The sequence below is a fragment of the Sebastes fasciatus genome, chromosome 11 (assembly GCF_043250625.1).
Source record: "Sebastes fasciatus isolate fSebFas1 chromosome 11, fSebFas1.pri, whole genome shotgun sequence".
Lineage (NCBI taxonomy): Eukaryota > Metazoa > Chordata > Actinopteri > Perciformes > Sebastidae > Sebastes > Sebastes fasciatus.
In genome coordinates, this window is record NC_133805.1 from 9,639,973 (window position 1) to 9,657,502 (window position 17,530).

Sequence of the window (17,530 nt, forward strand, 5' to 3'; positions counted from 1 at the left end):
AAAAAATGACTTTCTCCCGCACACACTTTTCTCTGCTTTATTAGTCAACGTTTCGGTCAAGGACCTTCACCAGGACATTCAAGCCAATTAAATCTCCACTTTTGTCTTTAAAATTCACTCAAAAGTCACACCTCTATGTGTAAAGCATGTGGTGATAAATTAATAGTAATTCCTTTAGTCCAATTCAACTAACACAAGTAATATTTAATGTAGACATTATTCCATATGTTCAGGTATGGTCCAAAACTGTACTTGCACAAGATATTTGATATACTTTCTAATAGTAGCCTACTGAAGGGGAGACCGGGAAGGTTTGTAACACTGGGTTAGTTGTAACTCAGTCAGTTTGACCAATCAGAAAAGAGCTGCAGTGATGTCATCAATATTGCACGCTCCCATTGGCTATTTGAGCTCTCAGGAGAAGCGGCATTTCTCTGTGAGCAACATTATGGATTTTATGATCAAACAACTGATTTTCAGGTAATAGAAAGATAAACATTTTTTTGTCAAGATAATTTTTTGCCTAGCGTTCATTGTATTGTAAATACAATGGTTTGACTTACGTAACCTAAAGTAGCAGTTTCTCTTGTTAAATTTGTTGCTTTGGATTCATGCTAACTTCAAACCCACATGCTAAAACAGTTAGCTCTGTAAGGGCTGCTAGGGGCGGGGATAGTTGTAAACAGTTCATTAAAAAGTCAGTTCTGGGCCCACAAAGCCTGCAACCCAGGGACAGACATCTACTTTCGCCACAACATCTCCACAGGGACGTTTTTACGTGAGGAATCGCCTCGTTTCCCAGCATTGGACAATGCATGGTTTCCCTTATTCTTCATAAACCCGGTCACATCTAGAAAACCATAAACAAACTTAACTTTGCATTCGTATTTTAATGACAATGATGTTTTTTTTTAATCTCCCTTGACATAGTGTTATTGCTGAGATGAAGGTAGCACTAGGTCAGTCGAGCTTCCTCTTCCTGCTCAGTTTCCGGAGGCATAGTTTCAAGCATTTTACTGACAGTATTACGAAAACCAGCACCACAGTAGCCAGAAGCGCTATGACATCCAGGCAGTAGTACTGGAGCCAGTTGAGGTCATGGACAGCAGGTCTAAGATGTTTTGCCCCTTTGTGCCGCATCACAAATTCTGTCCAGTACACTGAAAGGTCGAGTGGGTCAATTGGCCGGTCTTTATGGAGAGCCGAGAGCTTCTGCATGTTCTCTTTATACCTGGATATAAACAGATTGATGGCAAGAGTTGAAGAATACAACATAGAGAAGTAGATGGTATGAAAAGCAGATTCTTTTATATTATGATCATCATCAGCACTAAGATTTAAGGAGCTTCTTTTTAATGAGATAATTGTGAGCGACCTTCTGACCCCCTCCCCCCCCCTCACCTGGTGTCATTGATGACCTCATTCAGTCCCCAAAGAAGGCTTTCTGTAGTGATCGAATAAATATCCAACACCACTCCGGCTTCCCTGCTCGCAATCCTCTGCGCGTTGTCAGGCTGGTCCCCCCCAATTGGCACCATCACCATGGGAATAGCGTGACACAGTCCCTCAAAGAGACCATGCGAGCCAGCGTGAGTGATGAAAGCCCGGGCTCCAGGGTGTGCTAACACACAAAGATATCAGATGTTGCGTTACGTGACACACCGTTGGTCAGTTTTGAGTCGTGAGCTTCACATTTCAGGATGTGCTAGCGGTGGATTTACCCAGCAGGTCATTCTGAGGCACCCATTTCATTAGCTTCACATTTTCCGGGACGTTGTCGGGAACCTTCCCAGTGTGCCTCCATATTACCTAACAAAAGAAGATAAGTGTCATTTATTCCTTTTTTTGATTCATTGATGTATAATTTAAAATGGATTATCATATATGTTGATGTATATTTCTGTACCTTCTGTGGAATCTGTCTAAAGGCCTCTAGGAAGACGGAGGTTGTCTCTTCTGGCAGGTCTGACACCATAGTGCCCAGAGTGAACACTACAAACCCATGTTCTCCTGCCACCCAGGACTCCAGATCCTGCAAAAACAAATACACATACGCTAGGGTCCAGCAAGCATTTTTATCTCCCTGCATTAAAGAGGACCTATTATGCATATTTTCAGGTGCGTATTGGTATTTTGGGTTTCTACTAGAACATGTTTAAACGCTTTCATGTTAAAAAAAAACGTTGTTCTTGTCGTACCGGCTGTGCTGCAGCACCTCTTTTCACCCTCTGTCTGAAACGCTCTGTTTGAGCTCCTGATCTCCCCTCCCCTCCCGAAAAGCCCAGTCTGCTCTGATTGGTCAGCTGCAGTGTTAATTTCGTTAAACTATGATGAAATATGTTCGACGGGCCTTACCTCAGGCAGGGGGTGTCTCATGTTGCAGTTGATTCCACCGACTGGCACAATATTTGGCATTAAAGGGCGTGGGAACTCCAGTGTGAAGTCTATCCTGTTTAAACACAGCATCACAATATGTATCTGAATATGAGACAAAGAATCTAAGATATGTTTTCTTTCAGTGAGATTAGGTGGTATAAATCAACAGTCAAATTACCTTTGCACTATCCACTACCCTACTAACCTCATTAGCCAGATAGCAGAGTCTGACAGGACTTCCGCTACACCCACATCCTCTCCCAGGAACTGATAGGCTATTTGATCAAAGCGCCAGAAGAACAGTCGGCATAGCAGTGGCTCCAATAATGCCACCTGTAGGTCAGAAGCACCACAGAGCAATAAATAAATGTTCAAAAAACATTCAAGCAGTCCAAGTTTATGTGAAGTAAAAGGATTAGTTTGGTCAACACAGAATCTGTGTTTTACCTAATAAATTGGAGTAGAGTTCATTTTACAGAATGGAAACATGGCCATCCTTCACGCATAATGCACAACTGGCTGTAAGTGCTCACCAAAGTGTTGAAAAATCTCTGCTTGAAGTTCATTCTGTCTGTGTTTCTGGTGAAGAAGCGGGGCACATATGAAGGTGGGGCGGGGCAGCCTGCAGCCTTCATATCCAAGTGACATGGAATTCCTCTCAGCACATTTATAGTGGGGAGTCCTGCAAAATGATTTCATGTATGACTGGTGAGAAAATGTGCAGACTTACTGTATTAGAGCACAGATAATCCGAGTGTGGCAGAACTCACCAAATTTCCGAGCTATCAGTGAGCCGGTGGGCACCATGGGGTCTGTTAGGACGGCATCAAAGTTCTGCAGAGTGAAAAGGTGCAAAACATTGTACACAATGACACAAACACACTACAGTATTTAGCAATCCAATACACAGCCCCAAAAGGTAGTACAAGAGTAGTAGACATAATCTCAACAAATGCCTCACAAATTCAGTATACGGTATAATGCAAGGCTTTTGTATTGAATTGTATTAGATTTTACACATGATCCTGATGTTGTGTTCAACCTCTGTATTTGCACTCACCTGCTGTGCCAGATGTGAGATCAGACTGGCATTGAACAGTAGGGCCTCTGCTCCGCTGTGGAGTAAGCCTGCTATTCTCTGGATTTGTGTGAATTTTTTGCTTATCTTCTCCGTGAAAGACTGTTCCGATTGTTGCAGGGGGTCCTTGTTCGAGGACATGACAGAGTCAATGAAAGCCTTGTCGTAAGGAACAGGATGGGTCACGGTGTCGTAGTGTTTCCCTGGACCCATCCGTATGCTGACCTCCGGTATCACCACGGTGACCCGGTGTCCACGGCGACCTATTTCTTGGGCTATGGCCTTTACAGTCACCCAGTGACTCCCATCCATAGGTATGACCAGCAGGTTGCCCGAGAAACCCGAAGGAGAAGCGTCACTTGCAGGAACGGCGTTGGTGGCTTCAGCCTCCTCTGTCTTCGCCTTCACCTCTGGCTCCCTCGTCCCATCTACAGCACCGATCACCTGCATAGCCATGTTTAGCAGCAGGAACACGGACATCGCTGCTTTCCACATTGTTGTCTTTGCTCTGTGTCTGCAGCCTCACTGAATCCAACACAGAAGAAAGTGTGAGGCAATGTAAGGAAAAATGGACAAAGAAAACGCCCCCTTTCTCTGTGCTTTGAATTCCTGTATGTCATTCCTGCCCTTCAGGTTTCTCTATCTGGGTTGCAGAGTTGTTTGTGTTCAAAGTCCTCGCTTTAACAAGAGCGGCAATTGCAGTCCTCAGCGGCTGACAGTCGGATTTCCAGTGATTTCATTAATGTGTAATTTACTTTATTGCCACCCATACAGAAAAGAAAGTGTGCAATCACAACCGATGCTGCACCTGAGTCACTGTGGGAGAGTTCAGTGGAGGAAATGGCAGTGTTTTGTAGAAGACGAGGGATAAAAACAGGCAAAACAGGGCACCCACACATAGATGGGCTGGGTTAATGGTCACGTGGTTTCAGGCCAATGATGTTCAAAGAGAGGTAAACATGCACATTCTCAAAATTGTTTGTGGTGCTGGGAGTAGATCCCCTCCAATATGTACTTTTTCAAATGAAAAATGACTTTCTCCCGCACACACTTTTCTCTGCTTTATTAGTCAACGTTTCGGTCAAGGACCGTCATCAGGACATTCAGGCCAATGATGACCATGATGAAGACCAAAAGCCAAAACGCATTAAGCAGACAATACAGTTGTTCCTTATACTACAAGAGTCGCTGGAGTTTTGACCTCTATAAACAGCAGTGTTTTGTCAGACAATGTGTTTATATGTACTGCAGTAAACCCATTAAATCTCCACTTTTGCCTTTAAATTCACTCAAAAGTCACACCTCTATGTGTAAAGTATGTGGTGATAAATTAATAGTAATTCCTTTAGTCCAATTCAACTAACACAAGTAATATTTAATTTAGACATTATTCCATATGTTCAGGTATGGTCCAAAACTGTACTTACACAAGATATTTGATATACTTTCTAATAGTAGCCTACTGAAGGGGAGACCGGGGAGGTTTGTAACACTGGGTTAGTTGTAACTCAGTCAGTTTGACCAATCAGAAAAGAGCTGCAGTGATGTCATCAATATTGCACACTCCCATTGGCTATTTGAGCTCTGATGTTATTTACATACACTGCAACCAGGAAATAAACTGGGACACATTTAGAATGTTTACTCGTAAAAAAATTGTGTCAAGGGTCTAAATATTGTATATTCGTGACATCACGAATGGGCAGAAATCCTGACAGCTTGTTTCAAATGCAGAGTTTCTGAATGCAGGCTGTGTGTATTTCCCTGTGGATTGAGTGTTTCGATACTTTGACAGTATTTATATAAGACTTAAGCCTGCTTTATAATAACAAAAAAATTGAATCTCACTTTTTTATAATATGGGACCTTTAATAATTTATTTTTATATTATTTTTATACTGTAAAATATTTTTTGCAGAATTGTAACAAAAAATCTGAACCTGCGAATATATTGTGTTTAACTTTTGAAATAAAGTATTTTTTTTTTTTTTTTTTAAACCGCTTGGTGGCGTTAAGGCGCTATTTTTTGGGGGGGATCAAATCAAATAACCGTAGAAGAACAAGAATCGACACTAGTCTTTCCGGTCCTTCCTCCGCGCGCATCTTCAAGCAGGTTCCTCGAGCACAACAAACCTCAGGTCCGCGAGCTCGACTGGCTCGAGCCAGTCTGTTAACAAGTAAGCGCCTCGCTCTGTTGTCTATTTGTTAGATGCCACTAAAACAACATCTTTCAACATGTCAGGTCACGTTAAATGTGACCGAGCTGAGAAACAGTAAGTTTTAAAGTCGTAGTGTAGCTTCAGTGATGACGTGATATCGATCTCAGTGCTGCTGTCGCCCTGGTAACTTCTCCAGGGTTGTTTACCGAGATGTTAGCCGAGATGCTAACATGAGCTAACAGCAAAGCCTGTGGGGTAAAGTAGTGTATAGTAGTGTTCAGTATAGTACAGTGCTTGATGTGCTTCAGCTTCAGCATAGTACAGTGCCTGATGTGCTTCAGCTTCAGCATAGTGCTGCTTGATGTGCTTCAGCTTCAGTATAGTACAGTGCTTGATGTGCTTCAGCTTCAGTATGGTGCTGCCTGATGTCTGAGGGTCAAGGAAGAATACAAGAATACAGTTACCTGTATATGTAGTCAGCTGTTTGTACTGTACATGGTGTTAAAACAGCAGATTGTGGTAGGAGGGGCATCATAATATTACGACTTTTTTTCTTGTAAACTTATGACTTTATTCATTATTTATTTATTATTCATAAGTTTACTAGAAAAAAAGTCGTAGTATTATGAGAATAAAGTCATAAGTTTACTAGAAAAAAAAGTCATATGAGAATAAAGTCGTAATATTATGAGAATAAAGTCAGAAGTTTACTAGAAAATAAGTCAGAATATTACGAGAATAAAGTCGTAATATTATGAGAATAAGGTCAGAAGTTTAAGAGAAAAAAAGTCATACGTTTACTAGAAAAAAAGTCGTATTTTGATAATAAAGTCAGAAGTTTACGAGAAAAAAAGTCGTTTGATAGTAAAGGTTGCTGACCCCTGGGCTATATGAATAAAATTGACTTGACAATTGAGATCAAGCAGGAACAGGAACAAGACTAATATTGTACTGTATTTTTTTTCCTTCCGCTGTTTTGATCATCTATCATTAAAGTGGTTTGTTGTCTTTGCAGGCCTGTGACTGACAGCAAGTATGAGGCAGACAGCTTGTTGTCGTTCATTCATTCATTTTCCATAAGTGTTGAATATTCCAGGTAAGACCGCAATAAAACATGAAATAGTTTCCAGCCTGTGACCTCAGTTAAAGCAGCAGTGGGTAGAATTGGAGCAAATGTGATTTTAAAAAGTTATTATTAATTATATCTATATTATATATATATTATTTTCTATTTGTGTGGGACACGTTACCAAGGCTGAGAGGTAGTCTACAGTTTTGATATAATGTATAACTTAAATAATACACATTCCTATTCTGCCCCTTATCTTGTAACATCTCTATGCTTTGCCCGAATGCATCCATAGATCAACTTAATCTTTTTTTTCCAGACGCACGTTTCTTGTGATACTTCATGTCGTATTCCCCCTGTGTGAAATTGAAAAATAACTGCCAAATTTCACAAAAAAACTCTGAGAATTGCCTTTCAGCGGCTTATAAATACTTACAGCCCTGTGATGACAGCCTTCCCTGCTTTCTTCACAGCCATTAGATAAAAGCCAGATTTAAAAAAAAACATCCGTCCTGCAGTGGTTTGACTTTTAAAAACTAGAGCCAATGAAAATGTAGGACATCGTCTCAATATGTGGGATGTGTTACAGGGGATAAAAATGCTGTGCAGTCCGTTGTAAAGTGGGACACCTGGTCACCCTAGACTGGCCAAAGTCTCCCGTCACGGGTTAGATTTTCTAAAGCCTGAAAACAGAGCCATGAGGAGGAGTAGAAGTCTAGTTATTTCTCAGAACACTTGAATTACAATATGCTGAAAGGTTATTATGGATTTGCCAAAAACATTCTGCCTACTGCAGGTTTAAATTGTGAAATAAGATAAAGCCTTAGTGATCACATACCAATGTATTACACTTCACAGGTGCTTTATCACAGATATCCACTGTTGCTCTCTGTCACAGGTCATTTGAGTATTGTCTGGAGAGGAAAAGCCCCATGTATCCCCGACGCTCCTCCAGACCACCAAAGGCCTCCAAGAGGAGAAGTCCCAGCCCAGATGAAGGAGTTATCGAGCGCAAGTTGAGGGGTAGGAGACAGAAGACAGAGCTGAGGAAGACCAAAGAAGACGACGGCGTAGTCGATGCAGACGAGGGGAAGGGCCTCGACATCATCGACATCATCAACAGCTCGCTCGATGCAAAACGCGTCGCCGAGGAGGACGAAGGAAAGTTTGTAGAGGTGGCCGACGGAGGAGTGGACGGGTCGGATGAAGACTGCAGCTCTGTCAACAGCAGCGTAGCTTCTGGTCCTTCCCTCCTACGCAGCGCCTCCCCCAAGAAGCTGAGGCCCTCGAAGGGCTTGTGCTCGGCCTGCAAGGCTCGCTACCAGAAGGCAAAGAAGATGAAAGCACCGTTAAAAAATAAACTCTTAAACAATGGTGAGTGCACTTCTTCCTTTTTTTTCCAGCAACGGGATGAAAATGTTAATGTCTGCGTGGGCTCCAAAAGCCTCATATCCAGCACAAGTAGCTTCACCTCGGAACTAAGAACCTTTTAAGGAACTCATTGCATTTCCACTGCAGGGACCAGGGTCTAAATTAAGATCCGGGGACATTTTACTCCGTCAAAAAAGGTCCTGATCGTGGGGTAGTACTTTTCTAAAAGTACAGGAACTTTTGGGGTGGAGTTTGCAGGGATGATCATCGCTAATTGGTGAAACACACACACAGCACTGCTGCTTCAACGGCTTCAACTCACGTACTGCTTCACTCATACACAAGGAAGTACTCTAGTATCGATTTAGGACCCTTTTAGGACGAGGGGAGAACATGTCTCTTTGTTTGATAACATTGGAAGTAAGTTAGAGTCTGCTGTTGGCCTCTTGACTCATTAAAAAACAGAGAAAGAAAATGAGAGAGAGAGAGATCGCAAGGGCGAGCGGTAATGTTAAAAAAGGGAGACATCACGATGGGGCTGTGAATGACAGAAAGAAAAGTTATTTTCTGATGGTTTCATGGCGGTTACGTTCTAAAGCACAAATAAATAACCATCAATCACTCAACAGATGATTTACTGTGGAGACAGACGCTTTTAGTTTCATTTTCCTCTGCTGCATTTCATTCATTACATCCAACGTGCAGCAGTAAATATATGCAGCAGTAAATATATGCAGCAGTAAATATCGTCGCAGTGAGACAAAAACGTTTATTTTTTTAGATGAAACAGGTCTTCTTTCTGGTTTGTTTTTCAGATCCCAAGTCCCTGACATGTGACCAGTGGGTCCTGATGAAGAAGTGGAGACCGAGGAGGCTACCTAATGCAAGAGGGTGAGACTGAGACTGCTTGTGTGTGTGGCGTTAAGGTGGAACACCAGTAGCCACGCAAAGTCATGTGCTGTCAGCTCATTATAACAGCACCTCTCTGTTTTGTCAGGAAGCTTTCGATCCACGTACAACTGGTTAAGAAAAGACTTGAGGTCAAGAATGGGGCAAATCGACCTGCGCAATACGTGGGAGAGGAAGAATCATCAGCCTGCTCGAGGCCGCACGCTTTCCTTCAGAGGTAATGCATCTGTACTAGGGCTGTCAATCGATCAAAATATTTAATCGCATGATTGTCCATGATTAACCGCGATTAATTGCACATTTTTTTATTTGTGTACCTTAAAGGGAAATTTGTCAAGTATTTAATACTCTTATCAAATATGCTTGCTTTATGCAAATGTATGTACTGCATGTGATTATCATAAAGTGGGCATGTCTGTAAAGGGGAGACTCGTGGGTACCCATAGAACCCATTTTCATTCACATATCTTGAAGTCAGAGGTCAAGGGACTCCTTTGAAAAATGGCATGACAGTTTTTCCTCACCAAAATAGTACGGAGCGTTATTTAGCTTCCTTCGCGACAAGGTAGGAAGACATGGTTGGTACCAATGGATTCATTAGATTTTATATTTCATATGATACCAGTATCTTCACTCTAGCCTTAAAACTGAGCCTGCTGTTTTCATACAAAAACTAATTGAATGTGCTGCGTTTTTTGCGTCAGGAACCTCAGACGACGTGTCAGAGTGAAGCCAGTGAAGAAGAACAGGAGGAAGAGGACAAGAGACGGTTCTCAGGGCCCTCGCATCGCTAAACAGCAGCGTCTCCACAGCAACAATCGCCGCCAACACATCAGTGTCGACCCAACCAGCGGTCACAACAGCAGCAGTCCTGGTCTTGAGGGTTGTAGCGATCAAGAAGTCAGCGATAAATCGGACACAAATCTGGCTGTTGAGCTGATTCCCTCCACAGTCGCCATGGAAACCATCGAGCCAAAAGAGGTCCCACCCGTGCAGAAAGCGCCAAAGAGGACGGGCGGATTCAGAGACTTGCTTGCCCAGCTGCGGGGCAACAGCAGCAGGATTGTCAGAGAAACACGTTAGCGAGGTGGCTCGTTTAACAGCTACAGTGTTCAGTGATGTAGCGTTTACCTGTGACGTTAGCCTGGCTATTATTCTGTTCTGTAAATACTTGTTCACCTGGAGGCATATACCTGAGTTTATTGGCTGCTGCAGTTCCACGTACTAAGTTACATGTTATTTATTTTTTTCATGAATTTTCAAATAGCATTTATTTAAAAGAACTATTGTGAAAAACTATTTTTTTTCACATTAATACTGTTTTTACCCATATCCCTATGATAGACAGATTTAACATTTCCATCCCCAGTAGACCTACACGAGCATGATAACTATAACTGTGTACCTTTTTTAATACAACAAGCAGGTTTTCAGTGTGTGGTGGTTTTACACACTAGAAAAAGTGATAAAATGAAGTATACTAAAATAAAGTGGTGCATAATTTCCTCTTAGTACACAACAGTAAGGAATATTGATGTATTTCAACTTTTATAACAACTGCAAAATATCTAAAGATCATCATTTTAGTAGATAGTGTGGATTTGGGAACATTGGCCCTTTCTGTATGAATGAACAACTACTGTTTACCAAGAATATTAAATGGATGAATATTTCCTGGTGACAGGTTGTGGAAAGGAGCAATGTTCTGTAAACAAGGGGTGCGTTCCACATCGCATACTTTTTCTTTATACTTACTAGTACGTACTGCAGCTGCCCTTTTAAAGTACGTTCCGTTGCATGCAGTATGTATACGTTTGGGACATACTACTTCATCATAACGTTTTGCCTTGAACTTTGACCCTCTTGCTCATATATCCGGAGGTAGAAGGACATCCTGGTACTTTTGGCACACTGCATTGGATATACTATGTTTTGGGATATCTTTTCTGGCATACTAAATAGTGTGGTGGGTATTGGAACGCTCAGATGGTAATGGGATTAGTTAATATTTATCAGAGGGCAGTGTAAGACCCTTTCTCTAAAAGCCCACATGGTGGCGCCACTTACTGAAGGAATCAGACCTCTGGTTACAGCAGATCAGCCCTGTGCCATTTGGTGTGCCTTTTTTCTTACAGAAGAAGAGAAAAGTACAGGTGTAATTAATAACATTAATGATTGTTTAGTGTCTCAGTGTGCATGATAACCAAAACTCTGCACCTGGTGCATCTAAATGGATGCAGCCTTTAATTGATGTAATTATGTAGCCTACACCTGTGTGTTTCCTGTACTGAGAGCTCAAAGTCTGCTTTAAACCTACAGTAGGCAGAATGTTTTTGGCATCATTGGACAAAAATTCCATAATAACATTTCAGCATATTGTAATTCAAATGTTCTGAGAGAAACCTACACTTCTGCACCTCCTCATGGTTCTGTTTTCAGGCTTTAAACAATCTGTGACAGGAGACTTTGGCCAATCACAGGTCATTTCAGAGAGAGCGTTCCTATTGGCTGTTCATTCAACGGAGGCAGCTGTCAATCACTCGCAAACTCCGATCAAACGGTCAAACTAGGCAGCGCTGATCAAATATGAATCGATATTCTGTTACTGTAATGCCTATTTCTCACCTCAAATGTTTTCAGCAACATCTTGTAGTGTACTGTTTAGCTGTAAAATGAGATAGTTTTCTCCGGCTGGTGGGCGGTGCTTGGTGTCTCCTCAGCTGATCTCAACATGGCGGCTGGGTCACAAACTTTCTAATTTTACAGCTAAACAGTACACTACAAGATGTTTTTGGAAACATTTTACCTTAGAAATAGGCATTACAGTAACAGAATATTGATTCATATTTGATCAGCACTGCCTAGTTTGACCGTTTGATTGGAGTTTGCGAGTGATTGACAGCTGCTCAGAGACGGCAAGTCTCCAGCTCGGCTCTGATTGGTTGTTTTCCTCCAGTCTGTGAAATCTTGCAGATGCTGTTAGGAGCACCGGAGGACACAGAGGCACATGATTTTTTTCAGATTACCTGTCTCATGCACTACTGTCAGGATATAGTGACCATTTTATCAAAATAACCTTTATTTAAATCATATTTGCTCCAACTTGCCTACTTCATCTTTAAATTAGGCTTATTCAGCAGCGTGACCTCAATTAAGACAGTCAGTACAGGCGCTGAGTTATCTGGATCATTTTGATGAGTATAAACCAGAAACACCTAGGTGTTTTTACACAGCAATATTATTTTCAAGATGTTGACGCTGATACCAGTGAATGTAGAGGAAGGGTGGGGAAAATGAGCAAGAGATAAGGCACTGAGTGTTGAAGGCACTGAGGCACTGAGGTTTGACAGTGTTTTTTTGGGGGGTGGGTGTTGTTGCTGTTTACTTGTGGGATTACTGTATTGGGAGAGGATGGGGATTTAAAGTCCGAACTGCCAGTGCCAAGCCAGGAAGTGTGTCTGCTGATCGACTCGGCATCACAAACATAGATGTGGAACATGGAGTTTAATTATAATCCGTTATGAAATGCCATTATAATTATTAAAATTGAAATTAATTGGTTCTTACTTTACAGTTTCCATTTCACCATGGGTTGTCTAAAGATGTGTAAGCAGTGTGCCTCCTAAAAATCAAGTGATTTTTAATCAGTTATTTTACTTACTCTTTTCTCTCTCCTCTGTTTCATTGATTATTATTTTATCTTATTTTTATTTCCATTTTTTTTTTTTTTTTCATATTCTATAAGTATATCATTTATTAAAGTGCGAAAAGAGAGAGAAAGAAATCAAGTGAAATCCACAGAGCAGTTGGTGCTGCGTACACATCTTTGAATTGAAACAGTCATGAAATGGAAACTAAACGTTAAAGCAGGAAGGAAATTAATTGTGAAATGGAACTTGGACAGACAGACAGATGAGTAAATAATATAACAATATAACATTTTCAAGTATTTGCTATTTCATTCCAAAATTCAATTATATTTAATTAATTTAAAGACAGAATGGGGAAATTCTGTTAAAATTTGTCAAATTGAATTCCTTTCCTTTTTACTTTATTATTGCATTATTATTATTAGGGCTGTCAATCGATCAATTAATCACAGAGATTTGTCAAGTACTTAACACTCTTATCAACATGGGGGTGGATAAATATGCTGCTTTATGCAAATGTATGTATATATTATTGAAAATCAACTAACAACGCAAAACAATGACAAATATTGTCCAGAAACCCTCACAGGTACTGCATTTAGAATAACAAATATGCTCAAATCATAACATGGCAAACTGCAGCCCAACAGACAACAACAGCTGTCAGTGTGTCAGTGTGCTGACTTGACTATGACTTGCTCTAAACTGCATGTGATTATCATAAAGTGGGCATGTCTGTAAAGGGGAGACTCGTGGGTACCCATAGAACCCATTTTCAGTCACATATCTTGAGGTCAGAGGTCAAGGGACCCCTTTGATAATGGCCAGTTTTTTCCTCGCCGATATCTAGCCCAAGTTTGAAGCGTTATTTAACCTCCTTCGTGACAAGCTAGTATGACATGGTTGGTACCAATGGATTCATTAAGTTTTCTAGTTTCATATGGTGCATCTTCACTCTAGCTTTAAAAACTGAGCCCACTACAACCTAAAAATTGCATGTTGCGTTAATGCGTTGAAGAAATTAGTGGTGTCAGAGTGAAGTTGCGTTATCGCGTTAACTTTGACAGCCCTAATCATAATAAAAATTGTGTTGGTGTGTGAAAAAACAAAGTGTTATTTTGCTCTCAGAAAGGTGACGCACTAATTTCCCAAACACACACTCATGGTCCGTTGACAGTGAAAGATCAGAGGAAGTGTTACAGCGTTAAACTGCTGATAATCATCTCCCATTCCTTCTCCTCTCCCTGCGTCTCTGTCTCCCTCGCATGAATCACACAAGACACTGAAACAAGTATGTCCACACTCTGGTGAGAGCTGAAACTCCTGCTGCTTGTTCTGATTCAACAGAGCATGGAGTTTGGAGAGACACACACACACATTACACATTGTCTGATCCTCATCGGCAGTCTTCCCTGTTGCCAATAGGTCCCGATTATCACAAGCCCAGAGGTCTCAGGGCCAAAACAATTCAAGCAGCGCACACACGCAACGCGGTATCCTGTGATAGAACCACTATCAGCACCTGACACCTCGAAAACAGGAAAAACGTATCGGCAGGAACACAGATGTGTCGGAGTGTTGAGGGGAGGAGCGTGAGCACGACTATATATCCCCTGTAGACAGACGTCTCAACTTCACTCAGCTGAGAGAGGAGAGGAACTGCCTCCATCATGTCCTATTATGAGGTAAGGTCGTCAGTCAGACGTGGTTTTATGTAAATTCACAAATCTGTTTTTCGGATCAATTTTTCTTTTGCTTCCTGCCCTTAATCATCATCATCTTCATCTCTCCAGCATATCGTCTTCGACTACGACATCAATGACACGGGCTCAGGCTCTGGTTCTGGTGACATGGGGGGCGATCTGGAGGAGCCCTGTGATCTGGAGCACGTGATGCCTGCTGACCTCCAGCGGGTCTTCTTGCCCGTGGTCTACGCCCTCATCTTCATCCTGGGCATCACTGGGAACGGCCTGGTCGTCATAGTGCTGGGCTGCCAACGCAGGTGAGAGAATAGGTGCAGGGTTGGTGGTTGATCTGATAAATGTCTTTGTGTCTGAACCAATAAGAAATGGGCGTAATGGTTTCCCCTCCCGTGTTGGTCTACAGGTCAAAGTGCAGCCTCACGGACCGGTATCGCCTCCACCTCTCTGCCGCTGACCTCCTCTTCGTTCTGGCGCTGCCGTTCTGGGCCGTGGACTCGGCCCTGTCCGACTGGCGCTTCGGAGCGGCCACCTGCGTTGGCGTGCACGTCATCTACACGGTCAACTTGTACGGCAGCGTGCTCATCCTGGCGTTCATCAGCCTGGACCGCTACCTGGCAGTGGTCCGAGCCACGGACACCAACACCGGTGGGCTGAGGCAGCTGCTGGCACACAGACTGGTTTATGTGGGTGAGTGTCGAAAGATTTCTGTTGGTGCTTTCTTTATCCCAACTCTCCTCTTCTTCTTTCTTCCTCCCACAGTCCCTTACTTTGTTCTATCTTCTCCTCTCCCTGCAGGTGCGTGGTTGCCCGCTGGCCTCCTGGCGGTGCCTGACCTGGTGTTTGCCCGGACTCAGGAAGGAGGCGAGGGGTCCACTCTGTGCCAGCGGTTCTACCCAGCAGACAGCGCTCCTCTCTGGGTTGCAATCTTCCACCTGCAGCTGGTGCTGGTGGGTCTGGTGATCCCAGGCCTGGTCCTCCTGGTGTGTTACTGCGTCATCGTCACCAGGCTGACCCGGGGCCCGCTCGGGGGCCAGAGGCAGAAGCGGCGAGCGGTGAGGACCACCATCGCGTTGGTCCTCTGCTTCTTCGTGTGCTGGCTGCCCTACGGAGTGGGCATCTCCGTGGATGCTCTGCTGCGCTTTGAGGTGCTGCCCCGCGGCTGCAGCCTGGAGGCCGTGCTGGGCGTGTGGCTGTCGGTGGCCGAGCCCATGGCGTTCGCGCACTGCTGCCTGAACCCGCTGCTGTACGCCTTCCTGGGGGCCGGGTTCAAGAGCTCGGCCCGCAGAGCCCTCACTCTGAGCCGAGCATCCAGTTTGAAGATTTTACCACGGAGACGCCCAGGGGCTTCCACGACCACAGAGTCCGAGTCCTCCAGTTTACATTCCAGCTAGTGTTTGCTTGTGCTGTCTACATATATTTGTGTATATACTGTGTATATGTGTGTGTGTTAAGGACGTTTACACAAAGTGTTTGAGAAAGTAAGAAGCAGTCTGCTGGCCCACGACTCGTCTTCTCCCTCACCGTGGGGGTTCTCCTGTAAATACTGTTGTTAGGTTTGTTTTCAGTGCTGCTGTGCTTGTTGATGTTTGCAATAAAATACCCGTATTTGTGAAAATGTCTTCTTGTGATTCTTGCATCCTGAGTGAAACTGTGAATTCCTGACTTGTACTTGAACCACTCAACCACAGCGAATGCCACCCTCGCCCTCAGTGGGTGAGATAGATATCAGTAAGGCCCCAATTACACAAACAATTTTGAGACTTATCAAGCAAGCTTTATCTCAGAAAAAACATTGGAAAGGGTCAGGAGAGGTGGAATAGGAAGAACAAGCCTGAATCCAATCTATTTGGTCTCATACGTGGTTTAAATATCGGCCGACAACTGTATCCAAAGCTGCAAATCATGATATCTTTTTGGAAACACTACCAGTTTACTTTGTGTGTGGTGTGCTTGGTCGCAGAGCTGGTGCTTCACAGATACAGATTCTTTGAAAAATAAGTGTCGAAATCAGTTGGCATTGTGGCGTAATCTTTATTATCATCAACTCGTCTCCCTTTGTGTTGATTCATGATCACTCAGCCGCCTGACATCTGAATCCACTGATCCGGAGCACGGACACAGTCAAGTTCTTTCGAAAAATGAAACTGTGCTAGTGAAAGCCAGGTATATCTGAGTCACACGCATTTGTGCGTTTATGTGTGTGTGTTTGTGTCACTGTTTTGGGGTGTGCAGATTTATGTTGATGATATAAACAGTTTGCTTCTTCTACGTGAGAGCGAGGGGAGCATGAAGGGGTCAGGAGGTCCATTTTTCCACTACTTAAATGCACTCATACACCCACACACATACACATACAAAGTGCTTCCCACATACCTACTTCCACCTGGAAGTGAGAGAAACAGAAGCTGGAAGTTTACTGTGTCCTGTTTCCTGGAGCAGAGAGGATGAAGAGGAGGGTTGTGAGAGAGGCAAAAAGGAAGAATACAGTTACTCAGCATCACAATGAGGAGTTGATTCTGTGGCATCGCTGTAACTGCGTCCTATCATGTGCTTTGTGGCTTTATATGTACAGAAATGGTTGTGGAACCATTTCACACACAGCCAATGTAGACAGAAAACGTACCTTTTCATATATTATCTGCCCCCATATCTTTCTCTCTCTGTCTCTCTCTCCTTCACACACACAAAGACACACAACTCTCTTCTATTCATAGTGTATTCAAAACAGGAAAGACTTCCTGCAGCTCATTTTAGGAAAAACAAGCAGCTAAGACAATCAAACACCCCGAGCAGCTCCGCACTCCCCAACACACACAGCAGAGAGCTGCTACAGGATAAATCAGTTTAACAGCATGCAGGAGAGACACACTGAAGGACATCATGAATGACCAAGTAAAGTGGTGATGTGTAAACATACAGTAAATCTGTAAAGTGGTCAAAGTCAGGATGTTGTTAGCTCTCATGAATGTTCCATACATTCATTATCTGTAGCCGCTTATCCTATTCAGGAGTTTGCATGTTCTCCACGTGTTAGCGTGGGTTTTCTCCGGGTTCTCTGGTTTCCTCCCACAGTCTGAAGACATGCAGGTTAATTGTTGACTCTAAATTGCCCGTAGGTGTGAATGTGAGCGTGAATGGTTGTCTGTCTTTATGTGTCAGCCCGGGGATAGTCTGGCGACCTATCCAGGGTGTACCCCGCCTTCGCCCAAGGTCAG

The 17,530-nt window shown here is 43.1% G+C and overlaps 3 protein-coding genes across 8 annotated transcripts; 2 read left to right on the plus strand and 1 right to left on the minus strand.

The window, feature by feature from the left end:
* Positions 1 to 23: 23 nt before the first annotated feature.
* Positions 24 to 4,325, minus strand: LOC141776686 (UDP-glucuronosyltransferase 1A3-like). Of its 2 annotated transcripts, XM_074650434.1 has the most exons (9): positions 3,437 to 4,325; positions 3,147 to 3,210; positions 2,910 to 3,058; positions 2,582 to 2,709; positions 2,356 to 2,449; positions 1,907 to 2,032; positions 1,722 to 1,809; positions 1,402 to 1,621; positions 24 to 1,231 (listed from the first exon to the last, which is right to left on the minus strand). In XM_074650434.1, exons 1-9 carry the CDS (start codon positions 3,947 to 3,949, stop codon positions 961 to 963), a joined length of 1,653 nt encoding a protein of 550 aa, XP_074506535.1. In that variant the 5' UTR covers positions 3,950 to 4,325; the 3' UTR covers positions 24 to 960. The 2 variants fall into 2 exon arrangements, with proteins under 2 accessions (XP_074506535.1, XP_074506536.1); XM_074650435.1 differs by lacking the exons at positions 3,147 to 3,210; positions 3,437 to 4,325 and having other exon boundaries at positions 2,629 to 2,709.
* A 1,149-nt stretch (positions 4,326 to 5,474) lies between these two features.
* Positions 5,475 to 10,635, plus strand: LOC141776691 (uncharacterized). Of its 5 annotated transcripts, none has more exons than XM_074650443.1 (6): positions 5,475 to 5,631; positions 6,629 to 6,709; positions 7,581 to 8,056; positions 8,869 to 8,944; positions 9,051 to 9,179; positions 9,667 to 10,635. In XM_074650443.1, exons 3-6 carry the CDS (start codon positions 7,615 to 7,617, stop codon positions 10,043 to 10,045), a joined length of 1,026 nt encoding a protein of 341 aa, XP_074506544.1. In that variant the 5' UTR covers positions 5,475 to 5,631; positions 6,629 to 6,709; positions 7,581 to 7,614; the 3' UTR covers positions 10,046 to 10,635. The 5 variants fall into 5 exon arrangements, with proteins under 5 accessions (XP_074506544.1, XP_074506543.1, XP_074506546.1 ...); XM_074650442.1 differs by having other exon boundaries at positions 5,572 to 5,727; XM_074650445.1 differs by lacking the exon at positions 5,475 to 5,631 and adding an exon at positions 5,819 to 5,868.
* A 2,701-nt stretch (positions 10,636 to 13,336) lies between these two features.
* Positions 13,337 to 15,923, plus strand: LOC141776693 (C-X-C chemokine receptor type 4-like). Its single transcript, XM_074650449.1, has 4 exons — positions 13,337 to 14,297; positions 14,406 to 14,614; positions 14,719 to 15,002; positions 15,111 to 15,923. Exons 1-4 carry the CDS (start codon positions 14,283 to 14,285, stop codon positions 15,704 to 15,706), a joined length of 1,104 nt encoding a protein of 367 aa, XP_074506550.1. The 5' UTR covers positions 13,337 to 14,282; the 3' UTR covers positions 15,707 to 15,923.
* Positions 15,924 to 17,530: the final 1,607 nt, after the last annotated feature.